Source organism: Lissotriton helveticus, chromosome 8 (genome assembly GCF_964261635.1).
Source record: "Lissotriton helveticus chromosome 8, aLisHel1.1, whole genome shotgun sequence".
Lineage (NCBI taxonomy): Eukaryota > Metazoa > Chordata > Amphibia > Caudata > Salamandridae > Lissotriton > Lissotriton helveticus.
Window position 1 is genome coordinate 734,054,766 of NC_136069.1, and position 26,678 is coordinate 734,081,443.

At 44.0% G+C, this 26,678-nt stretch overlaps 1 protein-coding gene across 1 annotated transcript in view; it reads right to left on the bottom strand.

Moving 5' to 3' along the window:
* COL4A2 (collagen type IV alpha 2 chain) overlaps window positions 1-26,678 on the bottom strand; it is a 732,177-nt gene that overhangs the window by 256,442 nt on the left and 449,057 nt on the right. Inside the window, exons 20-22 of the mRNA XM_078657554.1 lie at window positions 18,759-18,905; window positions 12,268-12,360; window positions 11,941-12,104 (exon numbers count right to left, since the gene is read on the bottom strand). Of these exons, the coding sequence (XP_078513680.1) occupies window positions 11,941-12,104; window positions 12,268-12,360; window positions 18,759-18,905 (404 nt within the window). The remainder of the gene's footprint in view (window positions 1-11,940; window positions 12,105-12,267; window positions 12,361-18,758; window positions 18,906-26,678) is intronic.

Genomic DNA, 26,678 nt, shown 5'->3' on the forward strand with positions numbered 1-26,678 from the left:
TTGTTCGTCAGCGCTATCTAGCATTATGTTAAGCTTATGTGGAGTAAGGTAAGTCAGCTGCCCAATGTTAAACTGGTAATACTTAAAGCTGGAATTTCTAGAGATTTTCTTGGACAAGCTAAGCGCTTTTTTCCATTCTGCCTTTGACAAGTCTCGGCTGAGGAGTATTTCCCATTTCAAATTTCACATTTCAAATTTATTTTATTTATGATAACGGAACTCAATTGAGATCCACATAACAATTTGACAAAAAAACAGCAAAATTTCATTAAAAAGAACGAAAATATCAATATAATGTTAAAAAACATTTAAAGAAATAAAACAGTTTAAAACAAAACATTTCGTTTGGGGGGTTAAGCATTGCTGCAATAAAGTCAAAAGCAGTAAAAATACCCAATTGAAGGCACAAGGGTTTTAACCATTTGCGCCTATATGCCATAAGGGCTGGACAAACAAAAACAACATGGTACAAATCCTGGGAATTAAAATTACAAAGATCACAAATATCTGAACCACCATACCATTTGGACATAAGACAGTTCAGGGGGAGAAGATTATGTCTTAGCAGAAGGGTAAATCGCCTAACTCCATGTGGAAGATTCCAACTTAAATATGGCTGAGGTTTTTTAATTTCACAAAAATTACCGATAGAGAACATTCCTCTCTTTGCTTTACTGGTCCTACTATCTACTCTGAAACTCAGCTCCCAGGACGCAGTCTTTAAAGATAACTTTAATTGGGCTGTAGATAATGAAAAGAGACTTTGTTCATCTAGCTGTAATAAAATAATCGCCTGTCTGAAGTTCCTTACAATAGAAGAATGAACAGTAAAGGAACCCAGCAGCTCATTTTTTATTAGATACCTCAGAGTGCCAGGCATTCCTCCAGCTATATTAAAAACCCAACGCACCACATTCGCAACAGCCTGAGACCAAGAACTGCGCAGGCCAAATTCATGTCTTAACGAAGACGTAGAATGTGCAGTATTTACAGAGGCTAAGTTACGTAGAATGTTTCCCTCGCTCGAGTCCAAAGATTTCCAGCATGCCATATCCACTATTTCTAGTCCGTAGATTAGGGAAGCGGGGATTTTTGCTCGGAAGGCTTCGAGCAATATGGAAAAATGCCTTCTACCTGTCGCTTTATAAAGAGAGATAAGACTCTTCCCTTGTGCAAGAGCTTTCCTACTATTGTTCTCAGTATGGGTTTTTTCATTTAAATTACTTGTGACTATCTTCCCAAGAAAGGGGTAGGATTTGACTACTTCTAGTCTTTCACCCCCAACGGACCAGTAATAATTATCGTATTGGGATTTTCTCTTTCCCCGAAAGCACATTATTTTGCTTTTTGAGATATTTATTTTTAAAAAATGAGCCTCGGTATAGGAAAACAAAGCTTGTAAACGACCATTCAAGCCTTTTGGGGTAAGATCCAAAATTAGGATATCATCTGCGTACATTAAGCACGCAATAGGTGATCTCTCCAATACAGGTGCAATACCATTACTAGATGATAATAAGGCTTTGGGGAGGTCAGCAATATATAAAGAGAATAATAGGGGTGCCAATAGGCAGCCCTGCTTAAGTCCATTATTTGTGGGTATAACCCTAGATAGTCCTCTCTCACCACCCATTAATACTCTGCACCAAGTGTCTGTGTGTAGTGCGATAACTAGTTTTAATAAACTGGGGGGCATCCCTAATTTAATTAACTTACTCCACAGCAGAAATCTGTCCACCTTATCAAAGGCCGTAGAGAAGTCAATGAAAGCCCCATAAATGCCTCCTCTACGAACTGTAACATATTTTTCTACCTAGATTTGAAGAGCAGTAAGGTTATCCAAAGTACCATGTTGTTTTCTAAAGCCAGTCTGCTCTAATGGAAGTATTGCAGACACCGACACCCAGTCGTTTAAAGAATTCAATAAACATTTAGTAAAAACCTTGCCTATGGCATCTAAGAGGGCTATTTGTCTATAATTTTGGGGTAAATCTCTAGCCCCCTTTTTATAGAGAGGGATTAACAATCTCCCTTTCCAAGAATACGGAACGATGCCATTGGTATAGCAAACTTTAAAGACTGGGTATAGAGTACTATGCGTTTTTAATACTGAAATTGGAATTTCATCTGGACCTAATGCGCCAGAAGAGCGCAAAGCTTTAATTGCAGCAATGATTTCTAATTCAGAAGGAGGATCATATGGAGATAAGTCTTCCTGCAGATTACTGGATTTAAACTCTTCATCATTACTGCTATATAGGTGCTGGATAAAATCAACCCAAGTCTGCTCACTTATCGATATCGGAGAGGGTCTGGATCTTACCCCACATCCCTCCCCAATTAATGACCAAAAGGTCTTTGACTGCCCACTCTTAGATGCTTCACGAAGTTTAATCCAAAGAGCATCTTCTTTCTCGCATTTTAATCTAACCTTCAACCTTTTTCTCCTTCTTCTCAAGAGGGAAATTCTTTGTCTACGTTCAGGAATAGGGGAGAGATATTGGGCCCTGACCAATTTGTTTATTTCTATATTTAGATAACGAAGGTCAGAGGGGATTTTAGGAATTATCTTAGCTGATAGAGGCTTTTGAGCTTTTGATTTTAAGGTTTGTAAAAGGGACACAAAGCAAAGTAGCTCTCTACCTTCCCATCGGATTAGGTTCTCTACTGTGTACTCTAATATATTGGTCAATTTTCTAATGGACCCTGAATTCCAATAACATTTCCCTTTTTTATTATTGAAATTCAATAGGTCATCCCCAATATTCCATGAATCCCTTTGAGGGGGTGTTACATTCAATTTTACACATAAAACATTATGATCACTGAGATCAGTAACAAATACAGATAAATCCTTCAGAAGGTTAAAAAAGGTACTGTCAACTATCACATAGTCCAGAATCGAACCGCCATTCCCTGATTTATGTGTAAGATGGGCAGGACTATCGGAGGGAAACCTTGCATTGACTATAATACAATCAGCCTTGGCTAAACTCTCCAGAATTAGTTTCCCTCTTTTATTTGTTTTAATATTCTTTGGGAATATAGCTTTAGGTATCTGGAACATTTCCTCCTTTACTTTATTTCTAAATAACTCTAAGGCACCATTGGATATTTTACCATTTAGGTCACCCAGTAATAAGATATAAGGGGGGGGAATAGATTCCTGTAGATTTAATATAAAGGAACAGATCTTCTTAATTCCATGATTATAATTTGAGTCAGGAGGTAAATAGGTATTTATTATTATGACTGATTTATTGGAACCGTCGTTGGCAAAATTTATTAAGGTGATTGCCTGAAATAATTTGTTAGGATCTAAGAAATGGGTATAATTCCAATTAACTTTGTTTGACAAAAGACAAGCTAGCCCACCTTTCGCACGGCCTCTTATAGAGGGAGTAGCATTACTCTCCAACACGTAATAGTCTTTTACAGCCGGAATGTTCCCTACTATCCATGTTTCCTGTAAGCAGATAATGTCTGCATCTAAAGAATGTAAAAATTGCAACTTTACAGTACTCTGGGTTAATCCGGCAATGTTCCATGATATTATTTTTAGATTATCGTTAAAAATTTGAATTTATTCTAGAGGTAAGACCAGATTTATCTGACAAAATGGCAGGCAGCCAACTCCACTCCAAATCAGCATCTTTTACCCTAATTTGTTTTATAGGAAGCGGATTATTTACTATCACCTGTCGCTTATTTTTTGATACACGTATTTTTAACTCTTCATTCGTTACAGGGAGACTGCCTGAGGGATATGATTTTGTGCCCTGATAGATTAACATTTTTTGGCATCTTTGGCTTTCTATTTTAACCGGAATAAAAGGATCGACATCGATTCCTCTTATTTGAAATTCTTCTGCCCATTGTAGGATGTGATTTATTACCAATTTGGAATAAAATTTTACATGTGCTATCTTTCCATTCTCTGAGTTTATTAATGTTACAACATCTATATCTGCCGATTGAATCAATTTTAAGCTCTCTATTTCATGAAAGCAGTTAACTAAAGCAGATCTATTTAAAATAAGATCTGGGTCGAAAATGGGTATGAAATCAAGGAAGAAAGTATCTACATTTTCTCTGGTCTTAGACACTGTCTTAGAAGTGATTTCAGATGCAACGACTTCTGAAAATGGGTTAGCCAAAGGGTTAAGAATTACTTTTGGATTAGAATCAACGACTGGGAATAGATTTTGATCATTTGCAAATTTGATCTGATCATCAGAGTATTGTTGGTTTGTATGGGATAGTAATTCTTGTTGTATTACTGTGGGAGTCACCTTTGGACTTTCCATTTGCTCATCGGATGAGTTAAAGTCCAAATCCACAGGGTTGGAATTATTCAAAGAAGGATCTTTATCATTTTCAAAAGTAATTTTCCTTTGCCTTTTTTTGTAAAATCTACGATTTGGTTTTCATTTTTTGCATCGTTGTACTTTTTACTTGTAGAGCTGGCCCATTTCTATTTCGCAAGGGGTTCGATTTAGATTTGGAACAAGCTCTACCAACTACCATTCTTCCAGATCTCAATTTCTTAGTAGTCATCTTTTCTACAGGGATAATAAACAATTACACCTTATACAATAAACAAAAAACGAAATATAAAATAGTGTAAAATAAAAAATAAGGAGAAGCACAAAGAAATCCAATAATTAGCAAAATATACTAAATATTCTAGCAATCTTTAGGAATAAGAAACTAAAGGGGAGTGGCCCAGCCCAGCCTCTATCAGTCTCTGTCGGTCACGGTCGGTCCCGCCCTTGTCCCGGGCTTCTCCCGGCGCCCTCCTGCGCGCTCCCGCGCAGCGGGACTCTTCAACTGCAAATAAACTAACTGGGCTGTAGGGGGAGGAGCCTGCAGGGAGAGCGCCCCAGCTGGTACCAATTGGGGGTGGTTGCTCGCGCTCCTGGGACTAGTAGTCCTGCACAAGCAACGCGCTCGCAGCCCTGCAAGAAACAAACTCCCTCGACGATGTTCAAATAAAATCCTTCAGAATCCGCCTTACACGAAGCGGGAGGAGTATTTCCCATTTATTTTTCAGTGCTAGCAGTGGTCCATCCATCATCTCCCTTATGGCCCGGTATATCCACTTAACTAGGTGACTTGCCAATCCCAGCATTACAGTAGCTTGCAGTAGCCCCTGGTTTTGGGCTTGGTACCACTGCACCTGTGGCACCTTTTAAATCATGCCCCTACTGCCTTTTATATATCTGCACTTGTGACTTCTTGTTTAGTAGTAAAATATAGCACTATTTAGTGTTTTGAGGAGTTATGACAACTTTTGGCCCCGGTGCCATTGCCTCTGCAACACCATTCAAATCATGACCCTATTACCTGTCAGGTAACTGCACTTGTGACTGCCTGTTTAGTAGTAAAATATTGCAATAGTTAGTGTTTGAAGGGGTTCCTAGAGCTTTGGGCCCCGGTGTCACTGCACCTGCAGCACCATTGAAATGATGGCCCTAGTGCCGGCTAGATATCTGCACTTGTGACTGCCTGTTTAGTAGTAACATTTAGCAATCTGTGTTTAGTGGGGTCCCTAACGTTGTTGGCCCCAGTGCCACTACACTTGCGGCACCATTCAAATCAAGCGCCTTTTAACTGTAAGATAACTGCAATTGTATCTGCCTGTATAGTAGTAATATATAGCAATATTCGGGGTTTAGAGGAGTTCAGACAACTTTTGGACCTGATGCCACTTCATCATTCAAATCATGATCCTGTTGTCTGCAAGGTAACTGCACTTGTGACCGACTGTTTAGTAGTTAAATATAGCAATAAATATAGCAATATTAGGTGTTTAGTGGGGTGCACCTGCTGCACCATTTAAATCATGACTAGGGCTCCCGGTTTTATGGTATTAATTTGTTTACCATTTTCATCTGTATTTATCCATATTTTTTTGTGTGCATTTTTTCTGTATTTATCCACATTTATTTTTGGCACAAGCGCAAGACGACGCTACAGCTAGCATTTTTCCACATTTATTTAAATTGACAATGCACACATGCGCTCACTTAAACTAGCGATTTGTTGTGGCTTTAGCAGTGCTTTAAATGGTACGGTACAGAGTAATTTGAAAAGGAGAGTACCTGTGCTTCTCAGTTCTGCTATAAAACACTTTAGGATAGAGTACAAGCACTTATCAGGAGCAAACATGTGCCAGCGCTTCTGTATTTTCATCTAAAGCCCTGGGGTGGAGGTTGGTTGAGATGTGTGGAATCCAGGGCGCCTGCCCTGAGGTCGAGCTGCCGGCATCTGCAGGCTGTGGGATTACACGTCATTATGTCATGAACATGCAGAGTGGTAACACAGAAACGGGGGAGTGAGCAACCAAGAGCGCCAGGTGGGAGTGGGCGTTAGTGATGGACACTCCAGGCAGAGACAACACATCTGTCTGGGGGGCGGGTGGGCTAAAGGCATCAGTGGGCAGAGCTGAGCAACTGTATGGGGCATGGGACAGTCAGGGGCATTGGGGGAGGCTACGGCATGATGTTGGCTGGCGCACCTATGTGGAGAAGGGGCAGGTGAGAGCCCAGACAGCACCGATGTGGGAGTGCGAATTTTGAGGACTAGTTACCGTAATAGGGTAGTACTGGAGAGGAAGTATCAATCTGCCGGGCCCCGATGAGTGGGTGGTGGTGTGCCCTGGTTCTTTTGGAGTCTCAGATGTTTACTTTTTACATAGGGGAAATACACATACCTTTCGAGTTGAAATGGCGGAGGGCTGGCGCAGAGCTCACTTTAAAGGCAGAGCCTTGGTAAATTCTCTGAAGGGCCGGGGCAGCAACAAATGCTGACTGTGGCGACACAGAGGCGTCTGTCTGGAAACACGGTGAAATTTCGGGGGAGAGGGGGCCTAATAAAAATTTCGGGGGGGGGGGGCTAATTCTTCCAACAATCGGCAGAGTGAAGAAGCAGGGGCTTTAAGAAGGGGTGAAAAAACAATAAAACCTCGTTAGCAAGTAAATGGTCTTTCAAAAGACTTGTGAAGTACTCTGGTGCGGCTGTGTGTGTGCCCGGGAAGCTGACTCAGCCCAGGCTGACACACAAGATGGGGGGGGAGGGAGGGAGCGCAGAGGGGCTGAAGCCCATTGAACCCAATGGGCGTTGCGCGCATGGTATTAACCATTGTGCAAGATACAGGTCCCACGTTCAATCTCGATGCTGACTCAGGTCTTTAACCCTTCCAAAGCTTGGCACATTATCCCATTTGCAGTGCTATGAATCCTTAAGAATCTGGCAGCAAGCACTACACAAAAAACTGTAGTTTGCCGTTTTAACTTCCTTTTATTGTTCCAATGTCCAGGTGGAAGGAGGTGGCTGAAAATCGGTTTGGTTCCCGAGTAGCGCTATAGGGCATATGGGTAGGATCCATGCGCTATGTAATTATTTATTATTTGCACCATTGTTGCCCTTTATCAGATCTTCAGCAGAGGTGTGTGTGAGTAGGTGTGCATCTGTGTGTGTGTGTGTGTGTGTCTGTGTGTACGTCGCCACCAGTCTGTGCTTGTCCTGAAAAGCTGATGATTTCTGTTGCCTTTCACACTCTAACTCCAAGACTAGAAAGCTGAGTAAAAACCCGGTCAGAGTGACTCCTTTCCTTTTTTTATTAAATAAAATTATTTTATCCGGGATCTTCTATTGATAAGGTGTTTGTATGAAGAACAGAAGGTCAAAATCCGTGTTATAAAATGTTCAGCCATGTAGGATTGTTTAATATAGGGGTGCAAGCCTCGGGCAGCGACTCATTGCTACTCAGAGCCCACTCAGTGATGCTTCAATCTGACCAGGATTGGTTCAGGGGCATGGCAGTAGGTCATTAAAAGACCCTGGTTGGAAGGATTAGAAGGAATTTCCCGCAGCAGGAAGGGGGCGTGGCGAGATAACGCTTGATTCGAGCATGGCAGCGCAGCAACATTTTCTAGTATTTTGCCATTTTTACATATAAATACAGACAAAGAAAAAATTGTTTTCCGTCTGTATTTATACGTAAAAATCTGTTTAAATGGAAAACCGGGAGCCCTGATCATGACCCTATTGCCTGCTAGGTAAATGCTCTTGTGACTGTCTTGTTTAGTAGTAAGATTTTGCAATACTCTGCGTTTAGTCTGGTTCCCAGAGCTTCTGACCCGTGAGCCACTGCACCTCCTGCATCATTCAAATAAAGTCCCTTTTAACTGCAAGGTAACTGCAGTTGTGACTGCTTGTTTAGAAGTCAAATATAGCAATATTCTGCGTTTAGAGGGCTCCTGATAACTTTTGGACCTGGTGCTACTGCACCTGCTGCACCATTCAAATCATGATCCTGTGGTCTGCAAACTAACTGCACTTGTGGTTGCCTGTTTAGGAATAAAATAAAGTAATAGTAGGTGTTTAGTGGGGTGCCTGGAGCTTTTGACCCGGTGTCACTGCACCAGCTGCACTATTGAAATCATGACCCTAGTGCTTGATAGATAACTGCATTTATGACTGTCTGTTTAGTTGTAAAATATAGCAATATTAGGTGTTAAGAAAGTTCTGAAAACTTCTGGACCCGGTGCCACTGCACCTGCTGCAGCATTCAAATAATGAACATGTTGCCTGCAAGATAACTGCACTTGTGACTGGCTGTTTTGTAGTAAAATATAGCAATATTTGGTGTTTAGCGAAGTTATACAAATTGTGACTCTGGTGGCACTGCACCTGCTGAACTATTTAAATCAAGTCCCTTTGAATTGCAAGGTAATTGCAAATGTGACTTTCTGGCCTGGTGCCCCTGCACCTGCTGCACCATTCAAATCATGACCCTAGTGCCTGAAAGATAACTATAATTGTGACTGCCTGTATAGCAGTTAAATATAGCAATATTAGATGTTTAGAAGAGTTCTGACAACTTTTAGGTCCCGATGCCACTGCAACTGCTGCACCATTCAAATCATGACCCTGTTGTTAATAGTAAAATATAGCAATTTTTATTTATTTAGTGGGGTGCCTAGAGCTTTTGGTCCTGGTGTCACTGCACCTGTTGAACAATTGAAATCATGGCCCTGTTGTCTGCAAGGTAACTGCACTTCTAACTGCCTGTTTAGTTTGAACTGTTAGCAATAATCAGACCCCTCAGGATATAGCGGCATGGATTAGCAAATTTAGCGGCACAAAAATTGAAATTTAGCGGCACAAATATGGAAATTTAGCGGCAATTTAGCGGCATTTTATTTGGCCATTTTTCCTACAACGCTGTTTCCTGTCTCTGTTGCTCTCTTGTCTTTGTCTCTCTTTCTATCTCTCTCTTTTTTATTTTTCTTTCTATCTCTCGTTCTTTCTCTCTCTACCTCCCTCTCTTTTTCTCTCAATCTCTCTCTCTTTCTCTCTCTTTCTCCCTCTCTCTGTCTCTCTCTACCTCCCTCTTTCTTTCTCTCTTTCTCTCTCTCTCTCGCTCTCCCAATGCTCCCTCTCTTAGTTGTGTTTTGCCGCTTTTAGTTCCTCTATCTTCCTTCCTGTTTCACTCTTTCCACTGTCCCATTCAGCTTTCTGTTTCTCATGCCCCCTCCTTTCTGTGCCTCATTCACTCATCCTCTCTCTCTCTCTCTCTCTCTCTCACACACACACACACATCTTTCTCTCCTTATCGATATCTCTCTCATCAGCCCAGTCGCTTCTACCCCGTCCCTCTCTCTTTCCATCTTCGGATCTCTCTAGCACCCTGCCTCTCTAGTTCTCTCTTGTCGCCCTCTCTCCCTTCCTCGCCCTCTCTTCTCTCTCTAACTCTCATACTTTCGTTCTTCCAGACACTGTCTTTCTTCCCCTTCCTCTCTCGCCCTCTTTCTCACGCATTCACCCTCCCTCTTTCTCTCCTGCTCACTCCTCTCTACTTTTCTCCACCTTTCACTTTCATTCGCCCAGTTTCTCTCACCCCCTACTACCCTTTCCTTCTTTCCTACCTCTATGACTTCTTTGCTCACTCCCCCTCTCTTTCACCCCTTCTTTCTCATCTCACCTGCCCCATACCCTCAGTTTTCTTTCTTGCTCCCCCTCTTTACCTTTGCGCTCCACTTTTCACCTTTATCCTCCCATTTTCTTTCACCCCTACCCTTTCCTTCTAAACCCACCACTCTCCCTTGCTTTCACCCCTTTCCTCTCCTCACACATGGGCCCCAGCCACTCTCCGTTGCTTTCACCCCTTTCCTCTCCTCACACATGTGCCCCCAGCTACTCTCCCTTTCCTTCATCCCTTTCTTCTCCTCACACGTGCCTCCACCCCCTCTTTCTCTATCCCTCTGGTCTGTGGTCCTCCGTGCAGGAAGCCGATGGTAACTGCCGCTCGTATCCTCCGGAGAGAAACCCCGAGGTCTCGCAGAACGACAAAGATCTGACACTAGAGCACGAAAAAAGAAAAGCCCGAAATAAAGCAGCTCTAAAAATGAACCGGAGGAGGAGGGGGGCGCTTCTCCCCAAATGAAGGGCAGAAACCATCAGCACGCGAGGGGGCCTGGCTGCCCCCTGCCTCCGTGCCCTGTTTGTACGTCTGAGGTATGTTTGTGCCGAGGCTCACACAGCGTGAAGCTGGATGAGCTGCGTCGTAAATGCTCTACATTACTTTGTTTCTTGTTCTGCCTTTCAGGTTTCTTGCCTCCATAGTTCCTTGGCCATTCCAGCCTGTGAACCTGATCGTTGGTCCTTGGCTGATCCGGTAAAGTCCCAGGTCACGTGACTGGGCCTCTACACCGCCCTCCCCTTTCCCAGAGATTGAGAGCCACTCTCCCACTTAACATGTTCAGTCCGAGCATCCAACCTGGGCTTTGTTCCGTGTAATCTACTTATTATATCCGACCCTCCCTTACCACAGGAACTGCTTGTTAGGAGTGCCAGAGATCCACCATGTTGTTGCCATCATGATTGGCGCCAGAGAGAACTTATCCTGGCTGCTTGTCACGCAGACCCCCCAGGATATAGCGGCTTTTGTAAAAATGCCGCGCGATTTCTACAAAAGTGCCGATTTCGCGGGCACTTTTGTAAAAATCTTGGCATTTTTACAAAAGTGACGATTTCGCGGCAAACCGCGAAATCGCGAAATCTTGGAGGCTCTGCATAATGACCAAATAGATTGAGTTGAAAAAATGGATCTAACAATGCCTACAAAGTGCAGAAAAAGGTACTGAGGCATGAATAGGAAAGGCCAAAAAGCATCTGCTTTACATAACTAAGTAATACAAAGGAAGCATTCCAGCATACTGTTAAAAGTGTCTGACTTTTCCATGGGAAGAGATCTTATCATGACAGTAAATGGGGCTTACACTGTGTGAACAGCTTTAGTAGAAGTACTGTAAAAGAGTGAAGCCAGGGGAAGTTAACAAATAAATAGTTCCACAGAAAAGCGAATTAACAAAGTAATTCACCAATGGGAACTGATTATAGCCCTTTTTTAAGATATATTAAATACAAGAGATTTCACAGGCGAAACCTAAAAAAGGAGTGCTCCAAAACTAAATATATGGCTGTAGGTGTAAGGATCCATGTAAAAGGGGCAGACTCCAGGGCGGGAACAAAACAGCCAAAAGGCGGGGCAAATGTAAAATATTCACCAACGACACCAAAGGAATTTCGAAAGGCAGACGGAACAGCCAAGGAAAAGCGCTGGGCATGTTCAAAGCCCATAGAGTGAATACAGCATGTTTCGCAGACAGTACATGTGAGCTGCTTAAGCTCAACCTTCAAATGTGGGTGGACTGGTGTGCCAGGCATCACTTTGGCTTCCACTGGGCTGAGCTGTGCATGTTTGCGAATAGTATGCAGATTGCGGTAATGCACATTCCACATTTAACCCATCAAAACAGGAATGTGCACTCCTACAAATCTGGAATGTGTTTCTGACACACCATAGCTGTACTCCTCTGTGATGCAGTTTTGTAATAGATATTCCTGATTGATTGCCATAGGGATCCTTACTTGTGCACCGGGGACGCCAGGAAAACCACTAACTCCTGGATCACCGCTCTCTCCCTTTCTTCCGAAATCTCCAGGCACACCTGATAATCCGGCGGGCCCTGGAAGACCGGGAAGCCCTTGTCCAGCTCCATCGTCTGAAGTGCACCTGCAGTCACCAGCATCACCTGTCAAATAAGTTTTGAAAGGACAGTTGAAGGACAACTAAAGCCAATAGAATTTTCTTTTTTGCTGATTTGCCAAATTTCAACCATTTCAATTATCACACACTGATATTTCACATAAGAAATAGGCGCTCGCTTATCCTCTTAATTTTATTGCAAATCTGACCTTTAACTCCCTTCCCTCCACGTTGTCCGGGATATCCCGTCTGGCCATCAAATCCTGGGAAGCCTGGAAATCCTTTTTGTCCAATGGGTGATCCTAAAGTTTTTCATAATTGAAAGTACGTCAGATCAATTTGTACAGCCAAGCCAAACACTGAAATGGTATCATACTTTTATATATTTGTTCATATATGATAATTTTAGACATTTTTAAGTGGGGATATTTATTTTTTTGCAACAGCATTTCTATTGACTAAATGTTCTATTGCACCTTCCTTGCTGCAGTGTCCTACCCAGACTGGTAGCATGCAAATTACCACACCGCACATGGAGCTCTGTAGTGGATGTCTTTATTCTTCCGAGTGCAACCGTTAACTTTACACATTGCATCATGAACTTTATTAAGCACACCCAGACACACCCAAACGATTTTGTCATTTTCCTGCGGAGTCCATTAGGGACCATAAGGGTTCCGCTATTCATACTTACAAGGCACTACATCTCCACCTTTGTTAAATAATAAAGCACAAATATTACATATGTATCTTATAGTTCCTCAATGAGTCATCCAGGTGCTTGAACCAGTCTTCCCAACCTAGTCGTATGAGTGTGATGAGGCGGAGGAGCAGGTCCTACATCAGGCACTGGGGATGCAGAGGAAGGTGCAGGAGTTGGGCCCTCTGGACTCTCAGGTCTCACTTCTGACATCTGTAGCGGATGAACATCGATGCAGGTGCTTCCGAGTCTCTCGTGATGGACTGTCCGTGACGTTGAGCGGTCACCATATGTCCTTTGATCGTCACAACCCTCAGGGGTTCAGCATCAAACAGAGCATCAGATTTGCGTTTCTGTTTTTGCTTGACCAGGACATGGGGCCGGATCTATGACTATTCTGTTTTACGGGTCGCAAATGGAAAGAAATGTACTAATGTGTCTCGGACACATTTAGTGATTCCCAATGGGGTCGCAAATGACCTGCCTTATCAATATTCATGTGGCAGGTCCCAATTTGAGAACCATTGGGAATAGGCTACAATCACAGGGATGGTGGCCTGCTGGGGACAGCAGATCCCCTTTCTGTGTTTGCTTTTTAAATAAAGCTTTGTTTTTTTTTAACTGAAGCCCGTTTCCCTTAAAATCCCTTCCCATTTCCGACTAACTTACTACCAATTTGAAATTGGTGGTAACTGCGATTGACGCCCTTGGTACGTCCCTTCCTAACAGTGACTTGCAAACCCTGTGTTGTGAGTCAGTAATAAGTTACCGACCTGCATAGTAGATTTGTACATGTTACAACCCTTTTTAGTGATCGCACGGTGCTCAATTTTCTGTTTATGACCTCTAAAAAAGGTTGTACATGTGCCCCTGGTCTCGTTCCTTGAAAACCATGTCCTAAACACATTGGTGTTCATCAGCATACGTTTTCTTTCTGGACTTGTGCAAGAAATTCGTCGCACGGATCTCGTTCACATTTTTCAACCTATGAGCAGTCAATTTCAGCAATTTGGTTCCCATGGCGCTCCCAAACATCAAGGAGGCAGGGTTTTCACCTGTAGTGGAATGGGGAGTTGATCTATAAGCACAAAGGGCAGAACATAGAGTCGATTTGAGATCACTTCCTTTTGATGCAGCATGTTGAACTACTCTCTTTTGGGTGCCCATGAAGCATTTGACAACACCATTGACTTGTGACCAGAGAGGGGTACTTTTCTGATGTTTAACATTCATGTTAATGAGAAAATCTTTACACTCTCAGCTGTTGAACGGTTGGCCATTGTCAGACTTGAGAATGGAGGGGACACCCCATGTTGCAAAAATGTTGTTTAATGTCCCAATGACTTTGTCATGTGTGGGTGACAGGTCTTCCACAAGGGGAAATTGTGAGTACTCATCAACAACTATCATGAGATGATTTTCATTGTTAAGGGATCCAAAGAAATCAACTGCAATCCTCTCACACACCTGCTTCGGGAGGTTAGACAGAGCTAATAAATGCTGCATTGTTTTAGGAGATAAGCAGTTATGCAAATAACAGGCCTTTAGTACTCTTTCAATTCTTTTATCAAGGTGAGGAACTTATACTCTGTCTTGAAGAGCTGTCTTGGTGGTGACAATGCCACAATGACTCTTGTGGGCTAGTTCAATTACTTGTTGTCATAGACTTTCTGGAATGACAATTCTAGAACCACTTTTTGAGTGACACTGAGCTACTGGCTCACATTTTTGAATTGATGGTATTCAAAGTCATCTGTAATAGGTTGAGTGTGTTTCTTCCAGGATTGCTGGGTAATAATGTCTTGGAGAGCAAGTAGAACTCGATCTGTATTTGTAGCAGCAAACGTTTGTTCCACCAAAAGAGCTGTAGGTATATTTGACTAGACTATGAAGTTAACACAGGCCTCAGCCGCTTTAGACATTGTACTGTGACACTGCACTGGCACTTGTGAAAAGTAGTCAGTGCGATTTTGATCTTTCCCTGGCCTATACACAATAGTGCAGTATTACTCTTACAACCACAATCCCCACCTCTTCATGCAAGGGGAGATCTTAGCTTTTGGATTCCCAAAAATGGTGAGCAACACCTGGTGGTCAGTGACAAGGATGAAATGCTTTCCGTATAGAAACACATGAACGTGTTCACAAGCCTAAACTACAACTATACTTTCTTTCTCGGGTTGGGAATAAGCATGTTTGGGCTGCGATAGACTCCTGCTCGTATAATCAATCAATCAATCAATCAGGGGCTTTTAAAGTGTGAGGGTCTCAAGGCACTGGAGGGGGGGTGGGGGTTGCAGCTCTGGGTCTGCTGAAAAGCCAGGTCTTGAGGCTCTTCCTGAAGGTGTACAGGGTAGGGGAGTGTCTGATGTTGACTGGGAGCTCGTTCCAGGCTTTGGCTGTGACGTAGGAGAAGGCTTTTCCACCAGCTCTGGCTCTGTGGATGCGCACAGTCACTGCTATGTGGCTTTGAGCATTGTCATATCCACTGTCCTGGGCAAGGATCGCACCCAACCCCACTGGGCTGACACCTACTACAATCTCAGTATGAAGTTTTGGATCAAAATAGGCCATTTCAGTAGTGTTTTCAATTGAATTTTTGATTTTCCTAAATCTTCGATCGCATTCAGGTGACCACTTGAACACAGTCTTCTTTTATGTCAAGTCTCTCTTAGGGGAACTGACTGTGGAGTAGTAGACGTTAGGGCTTGTACTTTAGCCAGATCTGGTGTCATCCCCTTTTCAGAGAAAATATGCCCAAAGAATTTGAGTTTTGTTTTGCGACACTCACACTTTTATGCATTCAGAGTGAGGCCAGCGTCAGCAAGCAAATGGCATACTTGTGTGAGGCCTTTGTCATATTCCTTTCGACTGGCCCCAAATACATGTATATCATTACTATAATTAAAAGCATGTGTGATAGACTGTATTATGTGGTGAATTACATCCTGAAACAGTTTTGCAGCTGAAAGACACCTAAAAACGTAGTCTCTTATATCTGAACAAACCAATATGGGCCGAGAAGGTGGTAATTTACCTGCAATTTTCCTCTAGTTTGAGTTGATGATATCCTTTGTTCATATCTAGGCGAGAAAAGACTTTGGCACCAGTCATCTGTAAAACATGTCTGCAATGTGTGGACTTGGATGTTGTTCTCTCTCAATTGTCTTGTTAGCCTGGCACATGATGACACAGATGCACACGGCACCTCCGCTGTCCTTTTGTTTTTTTTACCACTATTGGTGAAACCCATAGTGTCGGACTAGTAGAGCGTTCAATGATATCATGCTTTATCAATGATTCCAGTTCTTTCTCAACAGCTTCCTGCAAGTGAAAAGCAGCTCTACGATGCTGTTGAGCAACAGGACAAATGTTCTCATTGATATGAAGCTGCACTTTCCTGGTTTTAAGCTTTCCTTGTCCATGAAACAATGACGGAAACTGACTTCTTACTGTGTCTGCATGTGCATTTATGTTGTAGTTGATGGAGATCAAAACCATGTCACCAGCAGTACTGAAACTGAGTAAACATGCATCTGGCAAACTGCTTTTAAGAATATGAATGGGTGCTTGTACTTTCGTATTCTTGTGTCACATTGTTGCTATAAATTATGCTTGACTTTGCAATGCTGTGGTGGTAGCCCACGTGTATACCTTTGTCTTCGAAGGGTTGAGACAAGTTTTGGAGACAGTTCAGTGTACTTCTCTGCCGGCATGAAGCTTATCGATGCACCATTGTCGATGATAAAAGGTATAAAAGGTATGGGAAAACCATTCACCTTTAGTGTGATCTTGGGGCAATATCCAAAGGAACGTGGCTGTTACACGTGGCGATCTCGCTTGGACTTGTACTCTTCTCTGCGGATTAGGATGGGCCCAATGATGAAGTATGCCACCGAGGGGTAACCCTGGTGAGTGTAGGTTATACAAAAAAACAAGTGTGTTTTCTTCATCTTGTGGAGGGTTATTTTGTAGCAAACTGAGTGGATCATCATCGCACAGCCATCTTCTTCACTGTCACCGGACAATGACGTTGAAGAACCTTTGGAAGATGAATTTGTTGACAATTGACCTTGTTTAGTTTAAACTTGCCTAAAGTGGTGTCGTTGTTTGATCTTGTGGGTGTGACTAGATGGTTTATGGAACTTTCTGGCATGCATTTTCTCTTCTCAACGTGACACAGTTGGTTTCTCTTTCGCTTTGCAAACTGTTATGCAATGGTTTTCTTTCCAGCAGCCTTTGCATGTTTGTCCAATAGCGGGACATTTACCCTGCTGCGGAAAGAAGAATCCGCATCAGAAACACAACTTCTTTTTCTTCAGAGACATAACTTTATGGCCCTTGACCTTGTGTCTCTGCCTACTTTACATGTTCAATGCTGATTCACTCTGGGCTACTCCAGCTTACATGTCACCAGCTTGTTGGTCTGCAAGTTCTTCTGCTCTCACTGTCATGAACACTCTCTCCAGACTGAGGGTCCCACACAGTACACGCCATCTGAATGAGTTGAAAAGGAAACCAATGATGGCTTTGAGACGGATGGTTCTTCATGATTGAATTCATTGTACTTGCAATGCTTTATGAGGGCCTCTACACTTTCAGTAAAATCAACCATCGTTTCTCCAGCTTGCTGTCTAGCTTGGTTGAAATTGTACCTTTCATAGTCGACGTTGGGCATTAGATTGCACTTGATTTCTAATGCCTCCTTAATCTGACAGTAAGATATTTCATCAGTTTGAGGTCTTTTTTTTTTTGCTTCTTTCACTCCGTCACCTGCAGGGTTCTTTAAGTATTTGATATTTTTGTTATCTCCTCCTTCTAACGCATCAATGAAATCATCAACTTTTTCAATCAATGCAGTCCATCTCGCACCAAAATTCTGTTTTTGGGTGGTATCAAATGGAAGCAGCCTTGCTATATTTGACACTGGTCTCTGCAGCCATTGGAACCTTTCAAAATCTTAAAGACTTTTGAGTTGTGCTGCGCACAACTGGCAACTTTGGTGGTTGCAGCTTTAGGTACCAACAGCTCTGTAAACACAACCTCCAGGCGTTCACTTGGATCATCGTGGATACTACTTGCTTCTTTGAACGCACTGGTCTTCAACCAGAACTTGACTCGATGTTGGATGTTTTGTTCTTGGCATTGAGTAAAATTACTGCTTAGATGTCTCTGCTTTCCTTTGCACGCTTTTGCACTTGGCTATCGCAGCCTTCTGTGATTCACTGTACCTGGTTGTCACTGCCTTTAACACTATCATGCTGGCTCTTTGTTATGTTGTGGCACAGTATCTCTTTTATCGGCCTTACTGGCAGGTTCTGGGCCAGCGTGACTGATCTTTCCGTAAGGCCCTCGCCTTCTTTGAAAGCTTTGTACTGGCTGGAGTGGCACTTTGACTCCACATACGCCACCCTTCGACCACTTCACTACAATTGAGGTGCACGTATCACGCACAAGCAGTCTGCTGGACCTCAGCAAACTCTCAGGGAGAGCACTCTTGTTTCTTCAGATTACAGAATCTACCTTCGTCACCAGTTGCAGGTCCTACCCAGCCTGGCAGCATGCAAATGACCACGCCACACACAAAGCTCTATAGTGCACGTCTTTATTCTTCAGAGTGCAATCGTTAACTGTACACACTGTGTGATGAACTTTATTAACCACATCCAGACACACCCAAACAATTAAGTCATTCTCTTACGGAGTCCATTAGGAACCAGAAGGGTTCTGCTATTCATAATCACAAGACACTACAACCGCTAGGACTATGAGGATTTGTGACATTGAGTACAACAATAAGTCATTCATATTAGGAACTATTACCATAGCATGTTACTCCCTTACCATTACACCTCCTGGTTAGTGATATACTATGTACAAGTGCACAAAATAAACAAAGAACCACATTTAAGGACCAATGGAGCTAGATAAGCACGATGATAACATCTCGAATACCAGATCTCAAGAATGATTAAACACAGGAATTAAGCTTACACTTACCATCAGGACCTGGTGGGCCAGGAAAGCCTGGCAAACCAGGAAGTCCATCGTCACCTTGAGGCCCAGGATAAGGAGCTGGGAGCCCGGGCTCACCCTGTAAACCTTTTGAACCAACTTCACCTTCAAAGCCTGTTTCACCGGGATAACCTAATGAGAAATACATATGACCACATTCAGAGTAAGTTTATTACAAAGTTTATCGGTATGGTTTCATACAAGCAGGTACTTGATGCTTATGTTAATTAGATTAGGAATATTTGAAGGAACAAACTTGACTTCAACACTGAGTATTGTAGTGTCATTTTCTAATGTATTATTACTGACCACAGAACTAGTGAATTACATTAATTATTAGTCCACAAATGACTTAAGGCTCCCAGCTCTGGGTGAGAACTCATAACGAGATATGGGACTATTGCTAGCATTAATGCCTGCCTCCATGGCCAATAATACAATTAGCATATGAATGATCTGCCATCGGCCTCGCCTTACTATGCCTTGCTATAAAAACTGTTGGGTTTTAAGAGAGCTGAATTCAAGAGCCTTTCCATAATGCAAGGGCTATATTGCGAATAATCTGTCTGGCTGCCCCACTGAAAATATTCAGATAAATCTGCTAATTGCATTGAGGCATGTCTACATCAAATACATATGATTTTGTATTAAGTACATTTACAACGATTACATATGTATCAAGCCCTGAAATGTTGGCTTCAGTACTCTGTCCTCACAGAATGAATCTAACCAGCTCATCCTTTCAGCACTGTGGTGCATTATTGCTTTCACAGAGCATGTGATTTTAGATTGTACCCTGTGAGAAAGTGAATTATGAGTTGTAGTGGTTGTCACCAAGAAATGATTTCTCCATTTGGTATCAGGTCAGGTATTAAGTTATCTTCATTTAAACCTTAGCTCAGTCCTGGGTAGCTGTGGCACAAAGAAGTCAGGCTTAACTCAAAGGAAACACATTGTATAGCTTTTATCAGTACTAAAACAGTTAATAAGTCAAAAATGCAACATAATAAAAAACCTACTCCAATTTTTACTGAGCAAATAAACACCCAAATGACAAAAATCTGGTCAGGAGAATCGGAGATATGAGTTTTAGTCGTTTTTTTAGACCAACCAGGAGTATCTGGTAGTGCTAGACTGGGGCAAAGTCAATAGTTAAAGCTGACTGCGATGGAGAGCGGGTTGAGAAATGGGTCTAGGTTTCATCCTGGTGAAAAGTTTACCTCCTGAATTAAGGCTGCAATTATATGTTGGCGGAGAGGGAGCTTCATCGTAACGGGTCCATCCGCTAGATTTAAAAATGGTTGTGATGGTGGCAAAACTACAATGCATTGACAGGAACTACCATTACTGCGTTTCCTGTCAATGCTAGAAATGCCTGCTGGGCTAGCAGACATTTCTAAATTTGGTCAGCAGCTTCTCCGTCAGGGCGATAAAGAAATGTATTCCATTACCCAGGCAGAAAGCAGGCTAGCCGCCAAATTATAAATCAGGCCCTTGGACTTTTTTCTGAAGGAACTTTCTTGACAAAAGGCCGGGCTGTCCGCTGTATCCAATGAAGGGACCCACGACCATTGGATGCTGCTTGGCATTGGTCCCGGTGATATCCTCCACGTCAATACTTGAAATCTTTTCTGGAAGCCAAGCTCCTTGTAGTGGGGCTAACTAGCAAGCCGAATCCACTGGTGATGCAACGACGGCAGCTGCAGGTCTGCGATGGTCCCATGGCAGCTTCTGGTTCTTTTAAGAATGTTTAAAAAAAAGTTTCTAAGTGTCTACTTTTGCAATCTTGAGGGAAAGAAGTACACTCTAACATCAGCCAATGATCCAGGCCCCGGGGCACCATTTGGTGAGTTAGGACTCAGGTTCCTAGAAGCCACCAGCAGGGTCCAGGGCAAATCCAGTTGGAACTGGCCAGATGAGTTCTCATTTGTTGCAGGCTAATTGCAGTTTTTGTGTTTCTGGAGCTTAACAGGAGGCTATTCAACTACTGTTGGAGTCCACTTTTCTGTCCTGAATTCAAGTGGGAGTGGCTCTATTCTTTGGGATTTTTCTTGACAGGTAAAACAGCATGGTAAGTTCTTCTCCTGAGTTCCAGTCCTTTGGTTCAACAGGTGCAGTCCTTCTTTTGTTTTCCACAAGTCCAGACATGTTCTGAGGAAGGTGTCAGGAATGCAACTGTTATAGCTGGAATGGGGGATGATTCCCTAACCAATGAGGAAAAAGTTCCCAGGGGCAGCGCTACCCACTTTGCCATCATTTCCTGGTGGATTGGCACTAAGCAATCCCACAGTGCAGCTTTCTCCCCAAATCCAATATGTCAGAACCTTTCTTCCCTGGGTCAGAGTTATGGGCACACCCATGAGATGAGGGAGATGAGGAACTTCCACTCCAAAACTGGTTCTAGGACAGGGTTTCCCTGCACTTGCATTGGTGTGACTCTGGTTACTTGGACAATGGCAGGGGTAGGTCTAAATGCTAGTTACATCTGCCTGTGACAGGTGCAGCCCCTTTGAAGATTGTACAGTTGGTGACCACATTCTCCAGACCATCCCGTCAGGAGGAGGTCACACTTCCTCCCAGCCTAGGCCCTTTTCTTCCCTTTACTGAGAGCAATTCACACCTCCTAGCGGACTTCCAGGTGACAGTTGGAAATTATCTCAGAAAGTGGTATTTGAGCCTTTAGGCAGCAAAATGACAACTTTCTAAAAGTGCCATTTTCAAAATTGTAATTTCAAATCAGACTTTACCATCAGTTTGAATTTTGATTTTAAATTAGTATTAATTTGAGTCATTGAACCTATTCTCAAACTGAAGTTTTATATTATATGGTGTTATAATGTAACCTAGTACTTTTCTATGGAAGACCCAGCCTTGCCACAGTGAAAAACAACTTTGGAGATTCTTCACTTCTAGAACATGCAAAACTTAAGAACACATGTCCAATGTCTTAAATGCCCTACACTTAGGGTCTACCTTAGGGGTGACATTTAACTTACAGGCCCTGGGTACACTGGATACCATGGAGTAGTGACCTATAGGTAAGTTAAATTTGCCAAGCTAGAATTAGCCAATGCTACATGTTTTTAGGCGTCAGAGCACAAACACTGGGTGCTGGGCGTCAACACCCTAGTGTTTAGGGTCAGTAAATTAGCACTAAATCTAGCAAAGAATGGGGGCATGAAATGGGGATGATCCTGCATAAAGGGCAATATATATGTTAGCTTCACACTAGATGAGTCCAATCTCACAAAGTGTCACATGACATACTGAAGCATTTAAACACATTCACAGACTAGAGGAAAAAATTGTACTAAATATACCTCTGCACACAACAGCTTTAATATGAGGATTGGCTGCATCCTCAAAAATCAATTCAGGCTGAATTAAATTTTTGTGACAAAACACTTTTCGGGATGATCCAATAGTGCCTTTTTCCTTTGCTGCTCAAAGCTAAAATCCTCAACTCGCAAGCCCTTCACACAACACTATCTTGTTTCTGAACCTCTAAAGTTGGAGTAGCAGGTTAGTCTGCATGGGACAATGGTGCCGACTCCGCGAGACGGATGTTTGGCCTCGTTTCACTGCAGAATAGGACACAGAGATTGCGATCCTACTTTGTTTAAAAGGAGTGAAGAACTTCATCGTTTTACTGAGAAGCCACATCTGATGTGTAATGAGGGTTTAGATCGTCTTTGAAACGGCGAGCAGGTTAGTGTATGAAGTTTACCTAATTGTTTAGGAACCTTTGTTCTATGGCCGTGGAGGCACTCGTGGAATTGATCGTCTTATGACGATAGACTGTTCCATTAAAGGCTGTCTAGTTTCATACAGACCTTCTAAATTATGTCTGTGTACCACTGAAGTAGAGGATATGTCATTAAAATACTCCTTATTAGTTCCGAGCCAGATGACTTAGTCCTGAAGAGACCCTTTTCCTGTCACTGGGTCGAAACGTCGACATTCACTCTCCCTTGGTTCCTAGAATGAGTGTGATCTACTGGATTGTGCAATTGTTTAAGCACATGAACCAGGGATATTATATGATGTCTTATGTATGTGTTTTATATATTCATGCACTCACTTGAGCACTACATCATCTGCACTTTTGTTATTAAGTTGCACTGAATATTGCATATATATCGGATAATATATTCTAGCCACAGAAACCGTCTCAGTCTGAGTGTTGTTCTTTATGTGCAATTCAAGTAAGGACAGACTACTGGGGGGGCGCTAGAGGGCGCACTGCAGAATGGCCGCCATTTGGTGAGGCTCCTGTGACCTGGTCAGTTATCCTGAAGTTATCCTGTGACACCAACATCGGAATCGCCCACAATTTTAGACGCTTGCAGGTGTTGGCGAGCTATACCCTCGGTGAAAATCTGGTGCAGATCGGATGAAAGGCGGCGAAGTTATGACCGTCAGATGTCTGTGCCGGTAGCCGCACTGGAGCCCGCGGATTAGAGAGAGGCGGGGACCGCACCTACGCAACGCCGAGGTCTACACGTGGCGTGTGGGCCGCACGACTGCAAGCGGACCTGCAGAGGTCGGACGGAGGGTTGGCAGCGGACCTCCACAGGATATTATAGCGCAAGTACCAGTTGTGCCCACATGACATTGCTGAATGCTGGTTTTTTTTCTCGAAATTTTCGAGGTATGCTCCGTTACAGTCTGCGAGTGCATCGTCCATATTGTGCTGCCTAAGGAATGAGTGGGATCGAACGACTGGCCGGCTGCTGTCAAGCTTTATTCTAAGTGCTTGAGCTGCATTTAAGAACTGTTTTCCGTGCACCATGGTCGAGCGCTACAAACAATAACGGCAACACGACCTGCGGGTTTTTGGCGGGCTGTGCACCACGGCTGCTAACTGCGGGGCTGAACAGGGTCCCGCGCATCAGAGGAGCGGGGACCGCCATTGCGCACTGCCGGGGATTGCCTGCGGCAGGTAGGCCGTTTCATTGCGAGGGACACGGCAGGAGTCGGTCGGTGGACTGGCTTTTGGGGCGCGCAGTAACTACATAACGAGACCAGTACGGAGCTACATGTTGGGATCCTCTGTAGCTGTGTGGGGTGCTATGTGAATACACACAGGAACGCTGCTCAAGTGGTGTTGCAGACATACTACAGACGGCTATGGGAATAGGCGGCTGATTTACTACACTGTGAACTTGCACTTCTTGGTTGCCATAACGTGCACACAATTAACTGGTGATCCCCCTGTGGTGCACTTTGCTGGTGCTGGCCTAGAACTGCCTGGAAATAGCGGTCCGTGGGCGGCCTGATACACGCTTGGTGGCATAATTGGTGAGCTGAGGAGACGCAGAGGACTTCAGAACCAGATCAGTGCCCCTGCCAGCGAGGGAGTCGTGGAGAGCTGCAGTGAACCGATGTGCTTTTGCTGAGTGCCCTACTGCCCATTGGCTATCGCAGACGCAGTTGCGGCGCTGTTGCTGACGCCCGCTACTGGCACAAGATCGGTGCAGATCACAGGCTGCCGACGGCTGGCTGTGTGGAAAGGGGGATAAGTACAGATTGAAGCTGCGCAGATCGGTGCACTGCCCACAACTGCGAGGACTCATCATGGGGAAGCCTGAGGCGTGGCAATCAAAAATCACGTTCGACAATGCGAAGAAGGCGACCAACGCTAATGCGAATAAGTCACCACCGCATTCACAGGAGCAGCATGCGGGAGAAGCGTCTTCGGCGGAGCTGTCGAACCAATGCCTATTGCAGGAAATTAGACAGGGGTTCGCCACGGTGGTGGACAAGGTGGACAGAATGTCAGCAAGAATGGATGCAATGGTGCACAAAATGGATCAGCACGAGGAACGGATAGTGGAAACTGAACGGAGAATATCAGACAATGACGATGTGACAGCAGGTCACACAACTCAGTTAGCGAGAATGGAGAACTTGCTGAGGGTCATAGCAGCCAAAAATGAAGATTTGGAAGCTCGTAGTCGAAGAAATAACATACGCATCACGGAGGTGCCAGAATCCACCAACACTGGTAGAATGGAAGACTACGTGGAAAGGATGTTGTCGGCTGCGGTAGGTCCAGAGGCCTTCTCCACTCAGTTCATCGTGGAGAGGGCGCACCGGTCACTTGGGCCTATTCCCAAACCTGGGGCTCCGCCCCGCCCGATAATCGCGAGACTGTTAAATTACAGAGATCGAGATGTGGCACTCCGTGCGGCACGCACTAAGCAGTCACTGACGTATGAAGGAGTCAAGTTCTCTATTTTTCCGGACTTCACTCCGATGGTTCAGGAGGAGAGGCGGAAGTTCATAGCGGTGAAGAAAAAACTCAGAGCCGCACAAATTGATTATGCATTACTCTATCCAGCGAAACTACGAGTTACACACCAAGGGAAACAAAGATTCTTCAATAATCCGCAACAGGTGCAGAATTATCTGAAAACGCTGAAACTTGATCATCGGGGGATGAGAGACCGCGGACCGGAGGGGCGAGATCAGGCGCACGACGGTGATGATGAATGAGGATTGTAACTACAACTGTGATGATTCACGTTGACTTGCGATGTGCTTTGATATTTACAATGACTTATAGTTACAACGTTACTGAGGGCCAGGAGGGATGGCCGACTTATTGGCGATGAGGTCCGATGACACTGGTGGTAAGATATTCCAGGTATCACCCCCCCTCTCCCGACGGAGGCAGTGTCGAGACTGCGGGTGGAGTGGTAGAAGTGCGACCCTCTTGACAAGTCCCCCAACGGGTGTTCCCCCTTTTTTTCTTTTTTTAGTTGTGGTGTTTGTTTTGGAGACAAAAGACACACAGTGACCTGCTTTGGTTATGTCACTATCTGGGACTGGGTATGTAGGGGGGGAGGCGGCACTGCATACTGAAAAATTGGGGATCAGTCAGCGGGCTGAGGGGGGTTTGAGGGGTACAGCACTGCTGGTAGGTCCAACGGGAGGGGGGTGGGATTGGGGTGCTGGCAAGTTGGGGATGCGGCAGTGGGAGGGGGGAGGTGGCGTGGTGGACAGTACAGGAGAGTGTTCTAAGGGGCAGGTAGGGCGAGAAACGCCGTTCCTGCTGGCTTCGCTGATGAGCATGGATGCAATGGTTGGGGATGTTTGGGTTGAAACACAGTATATGTTACGGGGGCGGGGGGGGGGAACACACAATGTGCGACAAATTGGAGAGGGGGTTACGTTGTGTTGGACTGACAAGGTTGGGGAGTGTCAGTGGGGGAGAGGGGGGCAGGATGAAAACGTCCATTACGAGTTGTGGTTGCGGCAGGGGCAAAACGGGGAACCAGGAAATCTGATACATGTTCATAATGCTTTGATCAGAGCAGCTGGGAAGGCTGACTGCGGAGGAGGTGATCTCTCAATGCAGTGGTACAAGATGTTTTTGCATGGTGATGGCTAATGTTAACAGAGGGTATGTTACAATCCTTTCATGGAATGTGCGGGGATTAAATGATGCGAGGAAATGTCGAAATGTTTTAGCATACTTAGATAGACAGGGTGCCCATATAGCCTTGTTACAAGAAACACACATAAAGCCGGGCCAATCCCATGGGTTTGCTACGAGATGGGCGGGAGTGCGAAAGTTCTCATCATATTCAGCGTATGCCAGGGGAGCTGTTGTGTTAATCAAAAAGTCTGTCGTGTATTTCTATAGGTTCTGATTTGATCCCCCTATTCCTGACCCTATTCTGGTTAAACTTACTAGCTAGTTAACTAACAGTCAGCCCATGAGGCAAGAAATCCCCCATGATGCAGATACCGTTATCTGACGCAGTCACACTACGGCACAGGAACGTGTTATCTGATTAGGTCATAACGCTTGAGATCTAATTAGACAAGCGATATTCCTCCAGCCCCTGATAAGGCATACGACGTTCTCATAACAAATCAAACCTATGACAACCTGGA